Source organism: Lemur catta, chromosome 21 (genome assembly GCF_020740605.2).
Source record: "Lemur catta isolate mLemCat1 chromosome 21, mLemCat1.pri, whole genome shotgun sequence".
In the NCBI taxonomy this organism is placed as follows: Eukaryota; Metazoa; Chordata; class Mammalia; order Primates; family Lemuridae; genus Lemur; species Lemur catta.
Genome location: NC_059148.1, coordinates 22,623,750 through 22,647,342, shown reverse-complemented (window position 1 = coordinate 22,647,342; position 23,593 = coordinate 22,623,750). Strand labels below are relative to the sequence as shown.

At 38.6% G+C, this 23,593-nt stretch overlaps 1 protein-coding gene across 2 annotated transcripts in view; it reads right to left on the bottom strand.

Annotated features, from left to right (window-relative positions):
* MED13L (mediator complex subunit 13L) overlaps positions 1–23,593 on the bottom strand; it is a 264,709-nt gene that overhangs the window by 13,919 nt on the left and 227,197 nt on the right. For both annotated transcript variants that reach the window (XM_045535049.1, XM_045535051.1), the window contains 11 exons: positions 20,824–21,044; positions 20,291–20,496; positions 15,275–16,212; positions 11,422–11,601; positions 10,602–10,825; positions 8,514–8,706; positions 7,437–7,863; positions 6,714–6,933; positions 5,359–5,547; positions 877–1,100; positions 546–688 (listed from right to left, as the gene is read on the bottom strand). In XM_045535049.1, coding sequence (XP_045391005.1) covers positions 546–688; positions 877–1,100; positions 5,359–5,547; positions 6,714–6,933; positions 7,437–7,863; positions 8,514–8,706; positions 10,602–10,825; positions 11,422–11,601; positions 15,275–16,212; positions 20,291–20,496; positions 20,824–21,044 — 3,165 coding nt within the window. The remainder of the gene's footprint in view (positions 1–545; positions 689–876; positions 1,101–5,358; positions 5,548–6,713; positions 6,934–7,436; positions 7,864–8,513; positions 8,707–10,601; positions 10,826–11,421; positions 11,602–15,274; positions 16,213–20,290; positions 20,497–20,823; positions 21,045–23,593) is intronic.

Here is a 23,593-nt window from a genome sequence, read left to right as displayed (position 1 = left end):
ATCTGTTCTTTCAAGCTTCCAGATTGAAGAAACCCAAACAGTGGCAGTATGAATAAAGACCACTCCTATTTGCAATGACTTGTCATCATGAAACAGGATTTTCTTGCTATTGTGCCACCAAAAAAAAACCCGAAGAAATTACAAAACCATCAACCATCAAACAAATACATCAAAGGTTGTTCATATACAACTTCAACTATCACCTAAATCTTTGTCTTAAAACTAACTTGTTCTTCTCACTGCCTCAATATGTAAATAAATGTTAGAAATTTGAACTTACTGAGTATCATCACTTTTATACTAATAAAATACTCTTTTACGGTTTTATATACGGGGGATCAATATTTAAGATTTTGTTGTGATAAATGATTTCGCTGCTAGAAAAGTTTAAAACAGTGATTTATCCTGTACATATAAACGAATCAGAAAATATAACCTGCTTAATTCTTACTACCGATTTTAAAATTTTCTCCCTTAGCTCAGTTAATGAAACTAGCTCAGCCCTCTTCCTGTTTCCTGAACATGCTGCTTCAGGAATGTCTCACCTTTAAGCTCCCCATGGCCAAGACGCCCAAGTCGCCCGATTACAACTCTCCAGGGAAGAGATGTCATTTGGACAATTCCTATGCACCATTCCCACAGCTTCTGTAGTCCAATTTTACGTGCAGATACTTTACTCCTCCGCGACCTACAAAAGAAAGAAATGGGAAGAGGTCCCCAGATAAATCAAAGTTATCACTTAGTAAGACAAACACAAGAAAACTCCAAACAACTAATGCTGTACCCACTGCATTTAGATCGGAAATTGGAAATATTCGTATTTGAGGAAAGATGTAGCATCAGTTTACATGCACCATAAACACGGAGCCTTCTCACCTGTTTGGTAAAGCAATATTTACAACGCAGGTCTCTAACAATTCCCCATGGAGGTCAGTGCAGGAAGCCAAAAGCCAGCGCTGGTCGTGAGACAGACAATAGCCCACAAAGAGCACATTGTACTTCTGGCTGGCCTCGCCAAACGTCTCTCCCAGCTCTGTCTGCTTGTCTTTGATCGGGGCCAATATAAAGGGAGGGGAGTAAAGCTGGATTGGGCTGGGCCGCTGAAATCAAAATCAAAATCAATGTCAACACAAAGCTACCCAACTTCATGTTTACAACAAAACCCTGAACAACACTGAGGAGAGCTGACCGGGAGTAATGACAATAGATTGTTTCTCTCACTTTCTGTCCAGTACTATACACACACACACAGAATAATGATAATACAAATAACAAAAATGTTGTTTAAACAATATAAGCCAGGAAATCCAATCAAGCTAATATTTCCTTATTAAAAGAAATTACTATTTTGGAAAGTAAATTGGCCCAGCTTCATTAGTCATTGGGAAAGTGGAAACTGAAACCACAATGAGATAACACACCTACCATACCAGAATATCTAAAATTTAAAAAGAGAGAAAATACAAAGTATTGATGAGAAAGTGGAGCAACTAGAATTTTTATACGTTGCTGGTGATAAAAGTAACTAACATATAATTTGCTGGTGGAAAAGCATTTGAAAATATCTGCTTAAGCTGAACAAACACATACCTGCTAAGACCCAACATAAATGCACATGTTTACCAAAAAACAGGTACAAGAATATTCACAACAATATTTATCATAATAGCTCCAAATTGAAAATAAATATCCATCAACAGTAAAATGGGTAATAAATTGTGATAGTCACACAGAGTATTAAACAGCAAAGAGAAGGTAAAGTCTACAAGAAAATGGATGAATCTCAATGCTGAATAAAAGAAGCCACACACAAAAGAATATAAACTATATGATTCAATATATATATATATAAAGGTCAGAAACAGGCAAAACTATGTTATTAGCAGTCAGAATAGTGACCACCTGTACAGTGACTGGAAAGGGGTATTGGAAGGCCTCTGGTTGCTGCTCATATTTTTGTTTCTTGTATTTTTTACATGATATTTTTACTTACTGAAAGTTCACTGAGCAGTATGTTTATGATTGAGTACTTTTCAGAGAGAGAGAGAGAGAGGTGTGGGTGTGTATTTTTTTAGAGATGGGGGTCTCACTCTGTCGCCCAGGTTGGAGTGCAGTGGTGTGATCATAGCTCACTGCAGCCCTGAACTCCTGGGCTCGAGTGACCCTCCTGCCTAAGCCTCCCAAGTAGCTGGGACTACAGGCATGCGCCACCAGGCCTGGCAGTATGTATATACTTTAATATATGTGTGTGTGTGTATGTAATTTTAGAAATCAAAGCATTAGCTGTTACCCAAGACAAACATTTCAGATAAACTTGGCAAAATTTATTGTCATGTTTCTTTACAGCTATCAAACACATCTCAGTATGTAATAAACTACAACAGGGGTCAGCAAACTTCTATAAAGGACTAAAGAGTAAAGTTTAGACTTTGAGTCTCTGTCACATATTCTTCTCTTGGTAAAAATGTAGTCATCATTCTTACCTAGGTGGCCACACAAGTACAGGCTGTAGGCCAGATTTACGCAAGGCCATAGTTGTTGACCCCTGTACTATACAGTATAAGGCAAAGGAATAATAGAATGAAAGAACTGTAAAGCTAAAAGAGACTTTGGAGGTACCATAATCCAATTCATAGGGATTCAAAATTCAAGCTGATAGTCAATCACTTGTTCAAAGTTGCAAAGCTAATATATCACTAATCCACTCACTCTCCATATGACCTAGTATTTATCATGAGAACTAAAAACGTAAGTCCACACAAAAACTTTGTAAACAAATACTCACAGCAGCATATTCACAACAGCCAAAAAGTGGAAACAACCCAAATGTCCATCAGTTAATGATGGATAAACAAAATGTGGTATTATCCATACAATAGAATATTTGGCCATAAAAAGAAACGAAGTATTGATACCTGTTATGACATAGATGCAACTCAAAAATATTTATGCTAAATGGAAGAAATCAGACATAAAAGATTACATATTATATGATTCCATTTATATGAAATGTCCAGAACAGGCAACTCCATAGAGACACAAAGTGGACTAGTGGTTGCCAGGAGCTGGGGGGCGGGCAGGGGGGACTGAGGAGTGACTGCTAATGGATGGGCTTGGTGTTTCTTTCAGGGTTGATGAAAATGTTCTACCATTAGATAGTAGTGATGGTTATACAACTCAGAGTACACTAAAAATCACTGCATTGTACAATTTTAAGAGGTGAATTTTACAATATGTGAATTATATCTCAATAAAGCTGTTACTTAAGAAAAAGAGTCCAGGCTGGGCATGGTTGCTCATGCCTATAACCCTAGCACTTTGGGAGGTGAAGGTGGAAGGATTGCTTGAGCCTAGGAGTTTGAGGTTGCTGTGACCTATGATGATACCACTGCACTCTAGCCTGGGCAACAGAGTGAGACTCTGTCTCCAAAAAAAAAGAGTTCAGATGAGTTTGCCTGAACTTTTGTGTAAAACAAAAGGTTAAATGTCAAATATTTCAGATGTAACAGTGTGTGATAAATCAATACATGGTATGTGATTCCCAAACTGTTTCTGATATGCTAGATATTCCATATAAAACAAAAGTGAAATGGCAATTGGATTTTGTTGAAGACTTATATGACAGATACTAAAATACATTCTTTCTTATGTGACACTTTGCTAGTATGAACCTGTGCCACCCCAGAGAATCAGAACTCTGCAGCAGCAGGGCTCTGGCTGTTTTGTTCCTCACTGCATCCTCAGCACCTGGAGAACAGGAGCTGCCCAATTATATTTACTGAGTGAAAGCACAATGTTCTAGCTGCAGGCTGAGGCAGAGGCGGCACTGACCAACTAACCATTACCTTAATGCAGATAAAAATTTATAAACCTGAGCAAATATTTATAATATTGGGTTATTTTGTTCTTAAATAAAGTAAAATAATTTATTTTGCTCTTATTGTTTCAAGCAAGTAGGAGAAAAAACCCATATTACCTGAAGTCTTTTTGCAATTTATTTTAATCTAAGCTTTGCTTTATCTTATGAGCTCCTGATGATGTTCTGCCACTATATTATAATCTTTGAAAATGTTATATAATGTTGTGGGATATCCGAATAGTAGGTAGTCAGCCTTCGCTCTCCTCTATGGAAATGCAGAATACTATCAGTTATCATTTGAAATTATGATCACTTCTTACCAAAGCATCAAGAACTGATTGCATCTGAATTGTAGAATAGTCACAAAGAGGTAAAGAACTGAAGGATTCTATGGTTTATAAAGGCAATAATTCTTAATTTCAGGAGATAAAATAAGAAACAGGTAGAGACATTTTTTAAATTCTAGAAAAAGCTAATAAAGAAAATAGATGAAATGCTCACAAAAGTGAAAAATTCAAACTCAAAAGAATAAACTAAACTCAAGCTGACATAAATAGACATTTGATATAAGACCAGAGTGAATGTAGGTCATTAGCTGAGCAGCTTTCTCCCCTGGGGCTGAGCCAACCTGAACCAAGTTACAGCAAACACAGTATTAACTACTTGTATCACTGTTTACTTCTAACCTTTTACTTAAAAAAGGGAGAGTTTTCCAGAACTTACTTTGCCAACTAAAATCAGCAGTTGGTCTTTTTAAGAAGCTCTCTTATGGTGAAGAGGTGTTTGCTGGCTTTTATTAGTGGGTATTTTTCACATAATAAAGTTGTGGGAACTGATACTTGAAGGCTTTGAAGATTCTAAACATTGTCCTGTATACCTATCTTCTTGATAAGGTGATTAGAAAGTCAAAGGAGTATAAAACTTCTGTTTAAAACATGTTTGGCTTTTGCGTTGTAAAATTCCCCTCGGGGTACATACTATCTGCAGGACGTAGGTTTAAAAAGACAGAGAGAGAAAGCATTCACTTATAGACAGAAGCCCTGAGACAAGGAGAGAAGTAACTCCCTGTATGAACATGCATCAGAAAATGACCTTACAGAGTGAACACATACAACTGCTGTCTCGGCAAGATACAAACCCGAGCTGGGGAAGGCAAAGAATTTGTGATTTCAGACAGATTAGCTTAGAAAAACAAAGAACAAAATAAACCTAGGAAATTTGAATATTAATAACTAGAAGTGGTTAAGTACATTGTTGCTTAGGTCCTACATCAAAAAACAGCAAGAACTTGGTTGCCTCTTTTCTCAAAAATTTTAAAATTTCAGAGAAGTATCTCTTCTATTTTAACTTAAGAATTAGAGAAAGCTACCAACTCTCACGTAAAGGTAGAAGGCCAGCCAAGCAAGCAACCAATCTGTGGGCTAAATAAGACACTTTACTGGCTTGCGTTTCAGTAGAAAAGTATTCATTCTGGAAGCTTCTTCCCTGCCAATACCCACCTCAGGGTTCTTGAGGGTCATCTCAATGCTGGCCGCGGGCCCAAATCCTGTGAGGGATTTAATGTGGATCTGTGTAGGCAGAGGTCGCCTGCACTGGCAGTACACCGAAAATGCCATGGACTTCAAGTATTGAATGTAGAAAACTTGTTCATCCTTCATTGTCTGCAGCATGTACTGGCAAGGCACAATCTAAAGACACAGATACAAAACAAAAACACCTAGAAAGTGAGACCTAACACGCTAACGAGAAAGCATGAATTTCTTACTTGAATGGGAAGGGGAAACTTTAGCTTTAGAATACATAAATGCCCAACATAATATAATTAAGTCCTAATTCCTTCCAGCGACATAAAATTCTACACCCCAAAAGTACACCAGCAATTTAAGAAGATGTACCATTATGTTGGTCAAGTTATACTGTCCCTTAAAAATTACCCGGTTTCCATTTAAGGAGGAAACTCTCAATTTACTACAGGTACTACCTAGCCCTCAAATTTAAAAATGTGCATTCTAAAACATTTCTCAACTTTTATAATGTACACTCATAATAAGCATTGGATAATAACTTTTTGGAGTTATTATCTAATCATTCAAAAACTTCAAAATAATAGAAACTATCATTCTATTCTGATAACTTTAATTTCATTCTTTTAATTCTACAAGACAGCTTTAAAGTGACATTAAACAAAACCCAAACACCCAAGGCATTGTTTTCACATATATATATATTTTAATCAGTACATTATAAAGGTGTCAAAGGTGCAGTGAAAATAAACATTCCCAATCACTGCTGAAAGTAAGTATAACCTTTTTTGTAAAGGAATTTGGCAATATTTGTCAGTATCTACATCTAAGAATCCATGTTAAAAGATGAACTGAAAAGCGAAAAAAAGTTTATGCATAAACACGTTTTCTATGGCTTTATTTATAATAGTGAGAAAGTGGAGACAAATTAAATATCTAACTATACAGGAATGGTTAAATATGAAAAATATGCAATCATTAAAAATGTTGCTTGTGAAAGACTTCTGGTCCCAAAATGGTGGTGACAGAAGCAAGCTGGTCCTCCCACAAAAAAACAAAAACAAATATACAGCACCGAGATCTTCACCAGCAACACCACAGAGCTCGTGTATGAGTATGAGACAGGTCCCGGAGCCACAGAGAAGTGGAAAAACTCCAAGCAGACAGGACAAGAACTGGACTTCCACATCCAAAATCCAAAACACTCTGGTCCCAAGCATTTTGGATAAGGGATAGTTAACCTGTACTTCCAACTTAAAAAAAATCATGAACTGGTATTTATTTTCACAACAACAACAAAAAAAGTAAAGAATAAACTTGCAAATAATAACCTGGAGAATGAAAGAATTTCTCATATGCTCAGGTAAGTTATCCAGCATTTCTGTGTAGCAGCGCATTAAGCTCAACAGCCAGAAGTTTCCAGAAGTTGAGTCTTCCTCTGCAGTGTAAGTGAATGGGTCCACCATGTAAATGACAACAGCTGGAGGATAGGCTTGGCTGTCTGCGGAGTCAGGCTCCGTGGGAATTCCTATTCTCTCCCTTTCTGTAATGCTGAACAGAGAGTCACTTGTGAGATGCACGAAATAAATATAAATTACACAAACACAAAAAAAACTGTGCTCAGTTTTAGCACACTGACTCCCTAGACAATGATTACAGATTAAATGTAACAATAATACGTATCATATTACCAAAATCAAGGCAAACCAAGCCAGACAGCACTGAGACTAGATGGAAAATGGCAATATACTCCTCTAAAATGGGAGATCTCTTTTTCAATTCCTCCTTTTTCTGTGGTTATATTGTACAAAGATGTTTCATAATAAGTTGACAGTAAGTCAATAAGTTTAATGACAAGAAGTCTGTAAGTTATAGGAAGTTACAAATTTCTTAACACTGCAGCTTTAGATTGACAGTTGTCACTTTCTTTTGAGAAGCAGAGAAATAGGCCCTTTATTGGATTTAGAGGATCATGAGGCCGAGGGAGAGCAGCACAGGAGAGTAGGGAAAGGGTCCACACTGAAGTCGCTCGTCTCCATCAGTGAGTAACGTACCTTTCTTGTCCATCTTGTGAGGGCTGAGAAGAGCTCTGCCCAGGCTCAGTGTCTCCACCACAACCTAGGTTCCCTTGCGTTCTGTCCGCAGAACTGCCCCCAGTGCTGGGGTTCTGCCCTCCAACACTACCAGTGAATCCTGAAGAAGAGGTAGTGCTGATCTGGCTAATACTGGGAGCAGAGGCAGACGATGAGACCGGTGGCACAGAGGAACCAGATGCGGAACTACTTGTTGCAGGGTTTGTAGAACTACCATTAGAGGTGGGATTAAACGCACTGCCAGCTGGGGGTGCTGTTGATGCTGAATTTGGAGCTAAAGGCCCAGCATTTCCAGGCGTAGCTTGTCCCTGTGCTGCTGCTGGTGGGGTCTGGTATTTAGGTGGTATCAACAGGCTGCTATCGAGCTGCAGAGTGGCTAAATAAGGTGCTGAAAGAGTACATGCAGAGAGGTGATTTTAGTGATGTCCTGCAGCATCTGACTGAATCAGAAATTTAGAATGGTCACTTATAAAAAAAATTATGCTGCAATACCCTATGACACCCAAAATACTATTTCCACACTTATGTTTATATTAATATATTCTGCAAATATGGAAACGCATATAGAGCAACTTAAAAGTTCGACACAAGAGGCTCATTTGAAAAGAGGAAATTAATCACATACAGTATTCTCCCTTCAGACTGATTTCATATGCCTTCACTGAAAAATGACAAGTCACATATTCCACAACCATCACAGTACATTATGCTTCTATGTGTATATGGGTTTACCAGCTTATAAGATTCTCTTGAGAATACAGGTTAAAATCAAGCACTTAATAACCAAGTCATGCAGCTAAGTTTTCAAAATGTGGCGTAAATTCGGTATGACTTCTTTAGGCAGAAAGAATATATGTCCACATAAAAATTTGTATTTAACTACCCAGAACACAAAAACTGGATCTAAGATATACAGTAATGGAACACTAACATCACTTGAGACAAAAGAAATATAATGTTGCATCCGTAAATGTGGGGTGGGAGACATTTCCTATTTTACTTCTTAAATTTTACTTTGCTAAATAAACTCCCTCTTACCTAGGTGATGGCGGCAAACTTGCGCATAAAGTTTGAGTCTGGAATGATTGTCATTCTCCTCACCGCTCCAAGGCTGGTTAAACCACTCACTCACAAGCTCATCCGTCAGCTTCTGTGCCACAGTCTTTCCCACGCGCATGATGCCATCGCGTAGCACTTTGCAGATGGGCTTGTGCTGCCCAAGCCTACACATCTGATATCACAAACAAGATCATGACTTACAACAGGAGCCATTCCTCCATACAGTACCTACAGTTAGCAAGGGGGCTTCTATACCATAAAGCATCTTCCATTTTCTTTTAGGGTTTTCTCACAAGTAATCAAAACAACATTATAAGCTTGTCCTTCCTAGTAATCATAACGTACCCTGAAATTGCTATCTGTCTCTCCAAAACCTGCACTAGGTCCTCTAAAGAAAAATAAATGTTTCTTCACCTAAGCCAATTTCTCCTGCACAAGCGGAGATTGCTGAACACTACCTGATTGCTAATGGTCAAATAAAGAATTAACCAGATTCCTGCCTACTAAGGCTGAGACATATGCCCACTAAAACCTCTTAAGTAATCCCCACTCATAATGTTTTCCCATAAGATAACATTAAAATTTTATGGGCCATCTGTTGTAATGTTACAGACATTTGGAGATCACCAAGAGCAAGGGCCGCTGAAGCAGTGAGTATGCCGACCACGTTTTTAAAGTAAATAGTTGTTTCAGGACAATGAGATTCTGCTATTAATCTCCAGGATATTAAATGGGTGCTTATAGCAGAGAATATAATATACCTGCAAAAAGTAAACTACCTGTTCACCAGCAGGCTAGCCCATATATTATTAGCCCTTACTAGAGCTGATGAAGTGAAGGCTTACTAAGCCCCCACAAAATTCTCTAGTGTACACTCTTCTTAAGGAGGCAGGAATTACTGCCAAGTGAGTAACTCTAGTAAAGTCATTAAGAGATAAAAGAGTGTCTGCACCTTCTAAAAAGATCTGGCAATGCTTTTATGTTTTGTAACTTATGTTGAAGGCTTCATTCAAGAGAATGGATAAGCTTTGAAACTGCTTAGACAAGTTTTCTGTGTTGGGTTAATAATGACTTAATAGTATCACGCATCCATGGACCAGACTCTGTTCAGAAATGAATGTACCCAAGGACGTCCTCCAGTAGCTTAACTGATGCCATCACATCGTGTTAGCATCTCCTCATTTTTTTGGTAGCAACACATAAGTTTACTACTCCATGCTTACTCACACATTTATAGATAGTAAATGTCCTGTTTTGGGAGATTTTTGAAATTCAGTTTGGAATCTTATTTTAAAAACACTTTCATAATGCTTAGAATGTGCCTGTCACAGTTCTAAACACTTTGTATGTATTATCATGCCAAATACAAAGACCTTAGAAGTATTAGGTGCAAAGAACTTGGAGTATATGTTCTTTGGCAGAAAAAATGTGGCACTCTTCAAAGACAGATATGATTCTAATTTTTCAAAAGCAACAGAAATTCATATATTAAAGATATAACATTATCTATCTGGTTTTTACATTATTATGGTTGTTACATTTTTAATCTGTATCAGAATTTCAGTATTAAGGTGAATGTAGGGACATAATTCATTAAACCTATCTTTTGACTCAGAAATTTTCAAGCTAAACATTTTTAAACTGTTTTCAGGAATCCTCAGCCACCCACCTCTTCCCTCCACCCAATAAATAAATAAAAAGAGTAGATGTGCTCTTTTTATAAAGCTCATCTTCTACATAACCACCACTTTCCTCTGGTGAGCAATAATCTTAAACTTTGAGCACACAAGTAGGGAAAAAGATAGCTGATGGGATTTAAAGATGTGTGATAAGAATGGGAGAGCAAAGTCTTCTAACCCTAATCAAAAATAAAGCCAAGATAGGAAAGCAGTGTATTTCCAGGAAAATTTGCTAATTTAATTCTTTTCTTCATCCTCCAACTATTAATATTTGCAAATTTTCCTTCAGATCTACTTTCAAGATATTTATTCTTTCAAATTTAGTTGTAACTAAAAACAATCAGAGGATTCATGTCATAAAAAACAATTTTCACAATAACTTTCTCACCTCATATACAGCACTCAAGTCCCTGAAGAAAGTTTTGGCTCCTTCGAGCAAGGCCTCATTTTCTGGACACACCACGATATAGGCAACATCACGGTGGCCCCCATATGGGTCCAACAACAGCCTCTCCCAAAATGGCAAGGAGAAGGGCGAGATGGTGAGGAAGTCCTTGTCATAGCCGACCAGCAGAGTGGGGATGGGCAATGGCTCAGGAGATTCTTCTGAACCTAAAACAACATTGTAATTTAAGAAGCTGCTTACGAGTCTGTTTCCCACAACCTGGACAATTTACAAGTTCCTGGTGCATTGGTTTTAATTCAGGCATCTGAAATGTCATTGCATATGGACATGATAAAGTATTTTTCAAATCTAATTAAATGACCCCTGATTAAGATCCTTGATTAAATGAGTCAGAACTTAACTTATAAAGGTTAAATAACATCAGAGGGCAGACAAGTTAAAGTTAACTTTCCAAGCAGCACTATTTCATTTCCGTCAAGATAAGATCATGATCCTGACTACAAAGTCGATGGAACTAGCCTAGAAGTCCATCCACATGAAAATGCGATGAGGATTGGAAAGATGTGGAGAACCTAGTAAATATATTATTTAGGGATTATTTTCCTTATTGACCTGGATTGTGTCAAAGGGGTTTAGAAAACTTGACTCAAAAAACAAAGAAAACACGGAGATTCTAAAATTTCACGGTCATGAATAAAAAGATTCCATTTTGTCAGTGAAGCAGGGATTTAACCTAACTAAAGCTGCTCTTCACTGAAAAGCACTGAAGTCAGAAGGAATTTAAACAGGGCAAGGACTCTACCATAGGTTCCCCGTCCTGCCATTTTATGGAACTGCTGCCAGGTGAGTGGTCCCTGCACATGCTGGATATTCTCCCACGTCCGGCCTGTGCGCTTCTTTTGGATGGCGTCTTGGAGAAAGGGCTGCAGGGACAACAGCATACGCACCACATCTTGGGAGGAGAGCATGCTGATGTCCAGCACTGGAAGAGAAGTGAGAAAGAACAGAAAGCATAAAGGGGAGGGGTAAGCACTCTTCTCTTTCTTGCCATCCTTTCGGGTCTCAGTTATAGTCCATGACAAAGATGTTATCAGCTGTAGCAGATTCTAAAATACTTGATCCAGGAGTCAAGAGGAAAGGTATTCTTCTAAATTAGAGAAAATAATTCATGATAATTTTTGTACCAAAAATAATAAGGGAAATGGGTTATTCTACATTAAAAAGTTTAACTGAAGAATTGTTTAAAAGTGGAAAAATGGATAGGTCTGATTTTTTTAAATCATATAAACCTGTTTTCAAGGTTTTTCATAAGAAAGGAGAGCTGCAAAAGTTTTTTAATTATACTGTATTACTTTTATTTATAAATATCAATGTTTTGATTATATGATGACTAGGAAAAAGGAACTTAAAAGAAATTTTTAAAAACTTTGTAAATGCTCTTAATGTAAATATTTGCACAAAATACAGAATGCATAAAGAAAAGACAATCTCCATCGCAGCGAGAGGCACATGGAAATGTGGCAGAAGCAGCTATGGGACTAAAGTCATCTGTATATAGAGGGAGGTGGGGGGTTCACTGCTTGAGAAACATTCCTTTTGCTAGCAGTCTCCCTGTGGAGGGGTTTGTAACCTAGGATTTGAAAGGCCCCTGAAACTTAGGCAAAACTGTGCATGCATGCATGAACATATGTGTACTTTGTCCCCAGGATGAAGGGTCCATAATGCTCATCAGATTCTCAAAAAGGTCTGTGGAAAGAGCTAATTAAGCTTGAGGTGCTGTGCTATGAATCTGCACAGCTGGGCTCCTGAAGACCTTGCCTCACTCTTACTCATCTAGCTGACTGGGAAAGGGGCACAGATAGATTTAAATATCTACCAACCTAATCTGAAACACAGCATGCTTAAGGGTTCTTAAGACATTTTCAGTCGTGTCCCTGAATCAACAAAACACAGGTTGTAAACTGGTGATCTATAGACTATTTTGTTAAACTTTGGAATGAATTACTCCAGGAAATTCCATATACAAATATGGATTTCTAGCTTCTCTTGAAAAACTGGGAGACCTGACGAGTCTGGGGCCGAGACTCCTCTTCCTGCATAACCACAACGTGCCAGAGCTGAAGCGCAGCTGTCCCCTTCAGGCACTGCCTGGCCCCTGCCCTGCTGTCTGCCTAAGACTGAAGCATTGTCAAGTCCCTTTTTTCTTCAAGCCCGTGCTTCTTTTTTCCTTATAGTAAAGGGAAAAAATTAAGTACTTCTTATACCAAAGCACTGGCTTATCAAAAGTGAGAATGACAGACCAAGAGAACCCACAGCTTTGAGAAAATCAAAAGCAAGCATGTTTCTCCTGAACTCTATTTTCTTTGCATGCAAAGTAGAAAGTGTGTTTTGAAAGGATACAATTCGAGGCATTGTGTTGTGCACATCTGTCTTCCACCTCACTCACTCACATTACCTATCTGGTACTTTCAAGCATCTTAAAATTTGAAACCCAGACCTCCCCTACAATAAAATGTGCTATTCTTCATATCAAAAGATGACCACACTGATCCACATACAAACACTGCTTTTCTGCCTGAAGGCCACCAGTGATCTACTAAAAGGGACCACCCAAGCTAATCATCCACATTTCTTTAGGGGAAAGGCTGTACTTTACTTACTTCATAAACCCATTCAGTAGACATTAATTAAGGGCTTGCTAAGTATAATGTGCTGTGCTTGAACTTACACAGTTATAAAAATTAGTATAAACCTTCAACGCTTCCTTAGGAGTCTTTACCTCCACAAAGCCTTCCTTGCTTGGCCTATACACAAAACACCCATCACTCCTTACTCCACAGACCTCTGTCCTCTGCACGTATTTTTATTATTTCAGATTTCAAACTGTATTTAAGAAGAGTATCTAACCTTCTCCCCTGCAAGACTGAGCTGTTCAGAAGCGGGGCCCATGGCTTCCTTCACACAACCCCTCCAGCCTGGCCTCTGTTCCCACCACTCCATAGAAACAGCTCTCACTATGGTCAGAAGACATGTTTAACGCCTATCTTAAAATCCTCAGCTGCATTTTAATGCTTGTTGACCACCTTCTCTGTCTTGCAACACTGGCTGTCCCTGGCTTCCAAGACACCTCCTCTTTGGCTCTTCCTTATCAGCCTCCTCTTCCATGCTCACACTTCCCTCCCTGGCCTTTATCGGTCAGCATTCAGCTAAGCTCTGTCCGAGGCCTTCTTCTCATCCCATACTTTCCTCCTCCTCCTCAGGAAGCTTATCTGCGCCCCCTGACTGGAGTTATCATCTACATGCCAACTACTCCAGGCCCAAGTGCCTACTGTCTATCCAGGTACACAAGTCACAAATCGGGGACTCTTCCTTAACATCTATCTCACTCTCCCTTACCCCCCAAATTCAAGCCATTACCAAGTCCCACAATAATACTTCCTAAACATCTCTTGAATGCCTCCACCTCTCCATCTTCTTTGCTAGGACCCCAAGGCAAGTGACTATTTCTCATTTGGTCTTCCTCAATAACGAGTCTCCCCAAATCCATTCCTGCCATTTTCTAAGCCACACCCCCACATACGGCCAGAGTACACTGTCATTTTTCAACTACACAAATCTGATGTCAATGCCTTTGCTCAGAACCCTTCAATGACTTTCACTGCTCTCTGGATGAAGACCTAACCCCCACCATGCCTCAAAAGGCTTGTTGTAATCTATCCCTGCTGGCTTCTAACAGCCTTGCAGGTCCTTGAAGGCCCCAAACTCCATATAACTAAGGGCTTTCATATTTGCCACACCTTCTGTCTGGGACATAATGCCTTGCTCCCTACTCTCCTTCCTCAGTTAATTTGTACTCACCATTGAGAACTCAGAGCAAATGTTACTACTTCTTCAAAGGGGTCTTCTCTGACCCCTAGCCTATGGCGGCCCCCTCCATCCCATGCTTTCTTTCATCACTTTATTTTATAATGGTTTGTAATAATATGCTTACTTGTTAATCATTTGATTAATGTCCACTTCCAGAAGAGATTATAAAGTCCATGAGCGCAAGTACCCTGTCTCTCAGTCACCTTTTTATCCCTCACAATGCATCAAAGTATAGATAGCAAAGGAATAAGAAAAGGGAAGAGCAATTTGCCTGGCACTCTCAGAGCTCAACTCCAAAAATGTTTGTCAACTGGAGCTTTTAATCATAGAAGAGCCAGTGATACACCCAGTTACCACAACGCAAAGTAAGAGATAAAACATACTGGGAACCAGCGGAAGGAGAAATATCTGTAAATGGGCAGAAGTCTTCATGAAAGAGTTACCAGGGAAACTTGGTCTTGTGGAATGGGTGAATTTAAACATTCAAGGGTATGCAATTATCAGTCTGTATACTCTTGACAACTTTGATATTCAGCAGTCACAGGTTTCCAACTTATAAATTAATACAAGAGGAAATTTTCAGAAAACAATTACTCTCTCCAAAGGTGTTTTAATATAAAACATTCCCTCAGTCCTTAAATTTAGGATGCAATCAATATAGCTCTCACTTTAGTTCTGAATGTTTTTTAACAGATAGAAATTTTTTTGTTAACAAAGTAAAGAAAGGTTTTAAGTTATGATCACACCAAGATACTTTTCAAAGCAAACGTGTGTTCTGGGCCACCTACCATTGCTATGAGGCCAGGAGTGCACAGTGGCACTTCTCACCAGAGCTTCGTCCACTTTGCCACCAGTGGGGTTATCCACATACTGCCGCCCTTGCTCCAGCGCATTAAAGCATTCCGTCCAGTAATCATTGTTATCTGCCTGCACCCGGTCGTAACTCCAGCTTACACAGGGGAGAGTTTGGCGACTGTTAGAAGAAATGTAGTCCAAGAAACTCAGAGAAGCGAAAGGCTGTGTGTGTTGATTCTGGAGGAGGAGGAGAAGGCTGATGGGTGGCTCCTGGGATTTTCTGGCTCCCTCCACCTGGGGAAGGAAGGTGGTCTGACACATCATTAAGCGCCTCTCCGCAGCCTGACCAATATCAGAATTCTTCCCAAAAATATCCAACTCATCTTCAAGGAAGAGTCCCGAATTGTAGCCAAGTTTACGGTTCATGATCGCACTAAACCCACAGGTACAGCGGTACTGGTCCTCGTTGGAAGAATCGGGGATGTAAAGCCCGACATCCGCCCCTTTGATGTTCATGTTGCAGGCACAGATGCAACAGCTGTCAAAGTTTCTGTCTTTAAAGATGTTCATCACAGAATCTGAGAGAATCAGGGTGACATACAGACTGTGGGCTTCAGGAATTGGCTGCATGGTGGCAGGCTCCACAGAGTTGAGGGGCCGTGTGGTGGAGGGGGTAGAGGCTGGTGACCCCTGATCAGTGCTGTCATATTTAACAGACCCTTGACCACTGGCAGTGCCCCCACCTCTGGGAGTTCTTGGGGTCCTGGGAGTTCGTGGTGTGGGGACAGAGAAGCGAGGGGTCGCTGGAGATGGTAGGACTCCTGCCCCACTGTTGCTGGCTGGGGCAGCGCTATTTAACGTCACCGGTGTGTTCATCTGCGGTGTGTTCAGATAGTCTGGATCTGCTAGGCTCCCGACACTAGGCACATTACTGCAAAAAGAGAAGGGCACTAAGTGAGGAAAGGCAGCATGTCACACATGCCAGAGGAGACACACAATCACCCCAACCATGTACTCCACACTTCTCATCATTTGTGTGTGCTATCACTTGGTATGTTTAGTTTTCTCTTTACCAAAAAAAAAAAAAAAAAGGATACAAAGCAGTTAGTGAAGTGTGCAGGGAAGTAAGAAGCATGAAGAATAATCAACACAGCACTTTCCTTCTACTTGTTCCACATTTAAGCAATCCCCATCTTAACTTTTAAGGGGATTTTTACTATTTTTACAAGAAAACAAGATGCTGGGTTTGGTCAATGTAATTTTAAAAAGCTGTAACTACGAAATGGAACTTCAACACATGGGTTCAGTGCTAAATTAGCTAGAGGACCATAGGATGAAATTTCCATCTAATTTGCAATTACATTTTGTCATTTTTTTTTTGAAATTGAAAGTCTGCCAGTGTACTTGTTCTCTGAGGCTATAATCTATATATAATACTAAAGTAGTTATAATCAAATACACATGAAAATTTAACATTTTTCTAATTTTCAAAATGCAGCCCTATCTAGGCTAGCATTTTTATAGTAATGAGTGACCATGAGGGAATTCTATTTTAGGTAACCCATTTGCCAGTGCGATACTACAATTCACAGAAATATTACTCATGCTGCTAAGAGGCTTTAGTATTAATGAGGTGGTTGCACAGAAGTACACATGTTGTATCATAGTTTCCAGCTTCTAACAGATTTCTATGGAATGGTAGACATTTCTATTTCATTTTTTATTTTTCAATATGCTATGCATCACACTACATTATCTTAGTTCTGGGTTGTTTTACCTATTTTCTTATAAGCAGTGACTTCTTTTTGGAATTGCCAAATAGAAAACAAAACAGTGTCTGCAATGTTCTTTTTTACTATTGTAAAACATTTTCTTGATACACAGTTGGCCCTCTATATCTGTGGATTCCTTATCCACGGATTCAACCATATGCAGATCAAAAATATTTAGAAAAAAATTAAAATAAAAATGACAATGATAAAAAATACAAATAAAAATATAGCATAACAATTTATACAGCATTTACCATTATATTAGGTATTATAAGTAATTTGGAGATGATTTAAATTATATAGGAGGATGTATATAGGTTATATGCAAATGCTGTGCCATTTTACATAAGGGACTTGGGCATCCTTGGATTTTGGTATCTGGGAGTCCTAGAACCAATCCCCTAAGGACACTGATGGACAACTGTACATTCTTACATGTGCATATAAAACAGTGTATGCGCCCATTATTTCAGCTTAGAAGGTATCAAAAGAATGGAGATTTTTAAAATTCTTAATATTCTTTTATATATATCAATACTGTGCTTAAGCTAATGTTCCTCCAATAATCTACATACTCATTCACTCATAATGTGAAAGAAGAATGTCATAAAGAAATGTCTCTTCAAATAATTCTCTTGTGATTTTTAATTAGCTATGCCTAAAACTACCAGCCTGAAAATCCAAATCAGGCACTATAAAGAAATTTTAAATCTGAGGCATAGTGATATCGTTGAGTACAGATAAAAAATGACCCAGAAAACTTGACTGGAAATCACTGTTCTCTCATAGACCAAAATAATAAGTGTGTAATAGTGATCTTTACTCTAACTGGACTCCTTTCAAATCTTCCTGTTCAACAAAACCCTCAATTTATTATGCAGTTCAGATCAGAAAAGGAACTACGACTACTAACTGAAAACCTAAATAATTAAATTGCTCCCTAGGTAGTAAGAATAGTTTATCTTGTAATAGTAACCTGATTTTTCCCATTCGATAAAAATGAATTGAGTAGCAACCCTATGCTAGAAGCTGGATATTCAAAAGTGAAAAAGAGAAAGAAAAGGCAGCTCCTGAGCAAGCATGGCACACATGAAGCACGCGATTGCAGGGGTACTGTAACAAAGGGGGAGTCCAGAGTGGTGGAGGCCAGAGATCACTACAAGAGGATTACACACAGTCTAGAACCTTGCTGTCCAATAAGGTAACCACTAGCCCCATGTGCTAAATTGAAATTAATTGAAGTAGAACTAAAAATTCAGTCTTGATCTCACTAGCCACATTTCAAGTGGCCAACAGCTACAACATGAAGCTGGTGGCTGTCATGAGGGATAGTACAGATATAAAGCACCTCCTTTATCACAGAAAGTTTTATTAACAGTGACAGTCTAGAATACAAAGAATCTTTGAAATGGCAAATGACAGATGTAACAGATCTAAACAATGATCTAAATTATGTAAACCATCATATAGCAAAAGGTTGCATGAGATCCTTCTGGGGAACCTGTGTGTATGAAAGAGATGAAATTGTCAAATGGGTTCTAGAAGCTCTGGCATCATTTCCTTGCAACTGTGCTGCTAACCTAGCCCCTCGTGTGCCAGGGTGTTCTAGCTGTGCCGTAGCAGTATCTAATTAAGTAGGGTAGAGTACAACCGGAGCACAGTAGCGGCAAACAAGCCAGGCACTCGGAGTGCTTCTCAGCACACTCTCTCACATTGCTGGTGTGTTGTTATTTCCACAACAATTAGCTGCTAGAGTCTTTCAAAAGTCCTGTGTGAGAGGCCAGGCAAAATTACTCCCAAAGAAGGGAAGACTCAGGTAAAACAGTCATTTAAGGCCATACACAGAATTTTTTAAAGGCAGGAATTTAATTCCTATGACACTGTAGCTGTAGCTTCCCAAGTCTAGGGTTTTTTGTACTTCTCTGTCATAGTTTTTCATGCTGATACTGACTTTACAAACACAAGCATGAACCCTAGTTAGGACATTAAAATTGATGTCATCAGGATGGTTTTATAGGAGGTCACAAAAATGCAGCCCACAGACTGAGGCTGGATCACAAATTTTTCTTATTGGTTCCTAAAGTTTAACTTAGAATTAGCTGCCAACATTTTAAAAAGGAAAACATAAAAATCCAGATTTCCAGTTACCCTCAAAAACAGAAAGATCTACCACACTGACCCCACTCCTGCCTGACAACAACTCTCTGCAATTGAATAGCAAATATCCCTTTAAATGGGCACCTACCAGACCTCACTTGCTCCTACTGTCACCCACAACGACACTGAGCATCAGTGATGCCAAGTCTTTTGCTTTTAACCTGTCCATTTCATCTGTATATTGCTTACCTGGCCTTGACAGAAATTTGAGTTTGTGGCCTTTTATTTTATAGCATTTAAAACATTTTATTAAGAAATTATTCATCAGGGAAAATTAATTCTACATTGTTGATATAAGTACTATTCTTTGTATAGTATGAAATATGTCTAAGCTACCATAAACATCTCCTTTTCCTCCCCCCAATTCATAGCACATTTTGTTGCTGCTTTCTTACATGACATGAGGTCAATAACAGAGAAATTATCTTACTACTACTACACCAAGAGTACTACCAATTCCACTCAAGTGTCTGATTCTATGGTAAACACTGATTTGACACTGAATGGACATGAACACCATGGTTCTCTAGACCCATAACCTTAATTTCTCCAAGTACACATGGGGTTATGTCCCGATAAGAAGCTGAAAATACTGTTAAGTCAAAAATGCATTTAATACAACTAATAAACTGAACATCATAGCTTAGCCTAGCCTATCTTAAAGGTATTCAGAACACTTACATTAGCCTACATTGGGCAAAATCATCTTACACAAAGCCTATTTTATAATAAAGTGCTGAATATCTCATGGAATTTACTGAATGCTGTATGGAAAGTAAAAACAGAATGGATGTATAAGCACTCAAAGTACTGTTTCTATTGAATGCATATCACTGTGGTATCATCATAAAGTTGAAAAATCTTAAGTAGACCCATTGTAAGTGATGGACTGTCTGAAAATAAAATTTCATTTGGAAAATAGTGCACATTTTTGACACAAAATAATGTACGCAAAAACATAAATGGCCAATAAAGGAAAGTTTCAAGTGATACACCACTGTCATCATTTTAAATAAATGTTTAGTGAAGATAAAGATCGCATCAAATAGTGCAAGTAAACAACACAGCCCCTGCACATACTTGTAGCCATCTCTAATGAAAGTGGCTGCAGGGGGCATGGGCAGTTGTTCAATTTTAGGAGGAATTGCCCATGAAGGCCGAAACAGACAGGCATCAGGTATCTTCAGAGGTAGCAGGCAATGGCTCGGCAACATCTTCAGTGGAGCAAACATGGAGGATCCCACAAAAGGTTGAAAAGATGGAACTTTGTGTACATATGAAAAGTCCTGTGACAACAAAGTGGGGTCAGTGTTAATGTTGATAAACTATTCAGGATATGCCACAGTTGCACAGAGCTATCATAAAAATAGCAACAAACATGATCATAATTCAACAGCACTCTTATTCTATCAGCAGAAAAATGCTAGTGGCAAAATTTTAAATTAATCAAAACACACTTTAATGTGCCAACTAGTATGTCTCATGCTCCAATTCAAAGCATTATTAAAAACTTATGTATATATGGCACATAGATAATACCATTTTAAAGAAGATGTATATGAATCCGCTTGGAAACCACCCTGCCTTGGGAAAGCTAGTATATTGACAATTACCTTTATTTCCTCTGGCTTGGGACTTCCTAATCCGTCTTCCACTTCCATTTTGAATTCTGTGAGTTGTGTTGAAACCATACTGACCATAGGGCTCTCCATCATGCCTAATGCCGTCACCGTCTCTGAACTGATACCATCTTTATAATTCATCACGGGAGAAAATGCAGGATGCTGTTCCAAAGACGGAGGAGTGGGGAACATCCTTTGCAAGTCTGCAACTGCTAAAATTTAAAAAAAACAAATTTATTTTAGCAGGCAAGACTTCTAAAAAGTCCTAGTCCATAGCCAGGCACCCTATTTGGCACCAAAAATAATGGTAATTCAATGGTCACATCAGTTACACAATAGGATATTAGTGGAAACCTCTAAGAAGAAAGCCATCAGCAGAAAATCATCCTTTTCTGGAACTTTACCACTACCTTGTTGATACTTCATAGTTTGGCTTCACATTAATTAAGTGAACAAAGTCTACATAACATATATTTTACTTTCAACAACTGATTCCCTCATAAGTCAAAGGAGATGAGAGGTGAACCAAATAGAAACTGGAAGCAATTAAATAGCATAACCACTTTATTAAAAATTCTATCCCTGCTTCAAGTATTATAAAATGCTATTAATACAAAATGACAATTGTTTGGAGCCAGAATCATGGCTTATATGCAGTAGGATTACTCAGTTGGTTGACAAATCCACTACACTCACAACTTCTCTTTTGGGGAAACAGTTCTGTACCCTCTTTCCAGACTGACATCATAGTTTCCTTTAAGAAATATTTTGAACAGTGATTCTCAATCCTTTTTTAAAAAATCACATTAATATGCTTAAAGTAACCATCATTACTAACAATGGCTCATTAAGGCACTGATTCTTAAAAGCAGGAGTGTATGTAAAGAAATGCAAGTTGTGTTTATAAAATTTGGCCACTAGGGGGTGTCCTGTGCAGCAAATTTATTACCAAGTTGGGAGCCACAAGTTTCCATCAGTGATTTGGAATCACATTTTGTGTCAGAATTTCCCACCCTGTAGCTTTCTGTAGCAACTTCAGTATTTAAACAAACAAAAAGTAACTACTGAATGGACCAAGATCTGACTTCAGCTCCAAATCCAAAATCAATACAGAGTAACAGTACCATGCTCTGCCCTGGGCTACAGTCTAAGGCAGAGCCTTATAAAGACGGCATAGGGGGCTAGAGCCACAGTCCAAGGGCTTGAGGCACAGTTCTGCTATGATGGGGTCACTTCCTCCCCCAGGGCCTCAGTTCCTTCATGTAACAGGGAAGGCTGGACTAGATGTGTGATTCTCAACAGACTCGCTTGCTCTCCCCTTTGTGGGATGGAGAGCTTCTAAACACCTTAGTATATGTAGGCAGAAAAAAGGTGAGAACCTCTGGATTAGATAATCTTTATCACATTTCCAAGCAAAACAATCATACAATCCTAAAATCATTTACTCTCTCTTTGCCCCAGATGCTACCTGTAAAATAAGGAAAGGGAGAGGCCAAGCAGCAGGGTTTCTGATCCCAACTTTCATTTCCATTAGAGATGCTCCATCCCTATTTATTTTCTATAACAGGATTCTGTATAAGATTTCATTAGACAAAACAGTACCTGCCTCTGCTAAGGCAAAAAAGACCCTAAAACTCCCAAGTTGATCTTGCTATGAGAATACTCTATTCTTAAGGAATTTGACAATTTACAGAACCCGGAATATAAGCGAAGCCAAAGAAGGAACTACCAGAAGTACATTTGAGACACTATATAACTAACAAATTCCGAGGCGGGAAAAACAGGTCTTCAAATGCAGCAACAACCAGATCAATAAGCTGTCTTTAAAACAAGGCTGAGGTCTTTATATTAATACAGAGTTGGATTTCACTTGAAATACATTCATCACCTTTAACCTTTAGTCCCTATGCCTTTTCCCAAGCCACAGAGCAGCTACTACAAAATTTTAACATAAAGTTAATTTGTAAGTGTAATATTTTAAAATATAATTCTGCTTCATAAAATCTTCAAAGTCACACTGCTGTGCAATCTTAATCACCAATGTAGATCTTTGGGAAATGTAAAAATTGTGTAAGTTCTCTTAAAGTAAAAATGGTGAGCTTATAAACATAGCCTTTTACTTAAAAGTATTCTGACTATGATACAAGATTTTACTAAAAAAATGGCTGTGCTAGGTTTTTTTTCTTTTTTTCTAAGAGACAAGGACTCACTCTGTTGCCCAGGCTACAGTGCAGCATGTGATCATAACTCACTGTAATCTTAAACTCCTGGGTTTGAGTGATCCTCCTGTCTTAGCCTCCTGAGTAGCTGGGACTACAGGCACACATCAGCACACCCAACTAATTTTTTGTTTATTTTTTGTAGAGATGGGGGCCTTGCTATGTTGCCCAGACTAGTCTCAAACTCCTGGGCCAAGTGATCCTCCCGCCTCAGCCTCCCAAAGTGCTGGGATTATAGGTGTAACCCAACACGCCCAGCCAGTATTACTAGTTTTAAAAATTTCCTCTAAGAAATAAATTAAAGGCGCTTCCACCCACTTAGAGCTATCTGACTTCTTTGATGTTGCCTAGCACAGCCATGTATCTCAGTTTTCAAAGCCTCAGCCATCCTGTTAATTTTTATCAAAGGTGAAACAGAGCACAAAATAAATAAATAAATAAATAAAATTCCGCCTGCGAGAGATTCACTTTAAAAAGTGGTCTTCACCATTCTTATTATCAGATATTCTTAAGGAAGACTCTTAACCTCTATAGCTTCAATT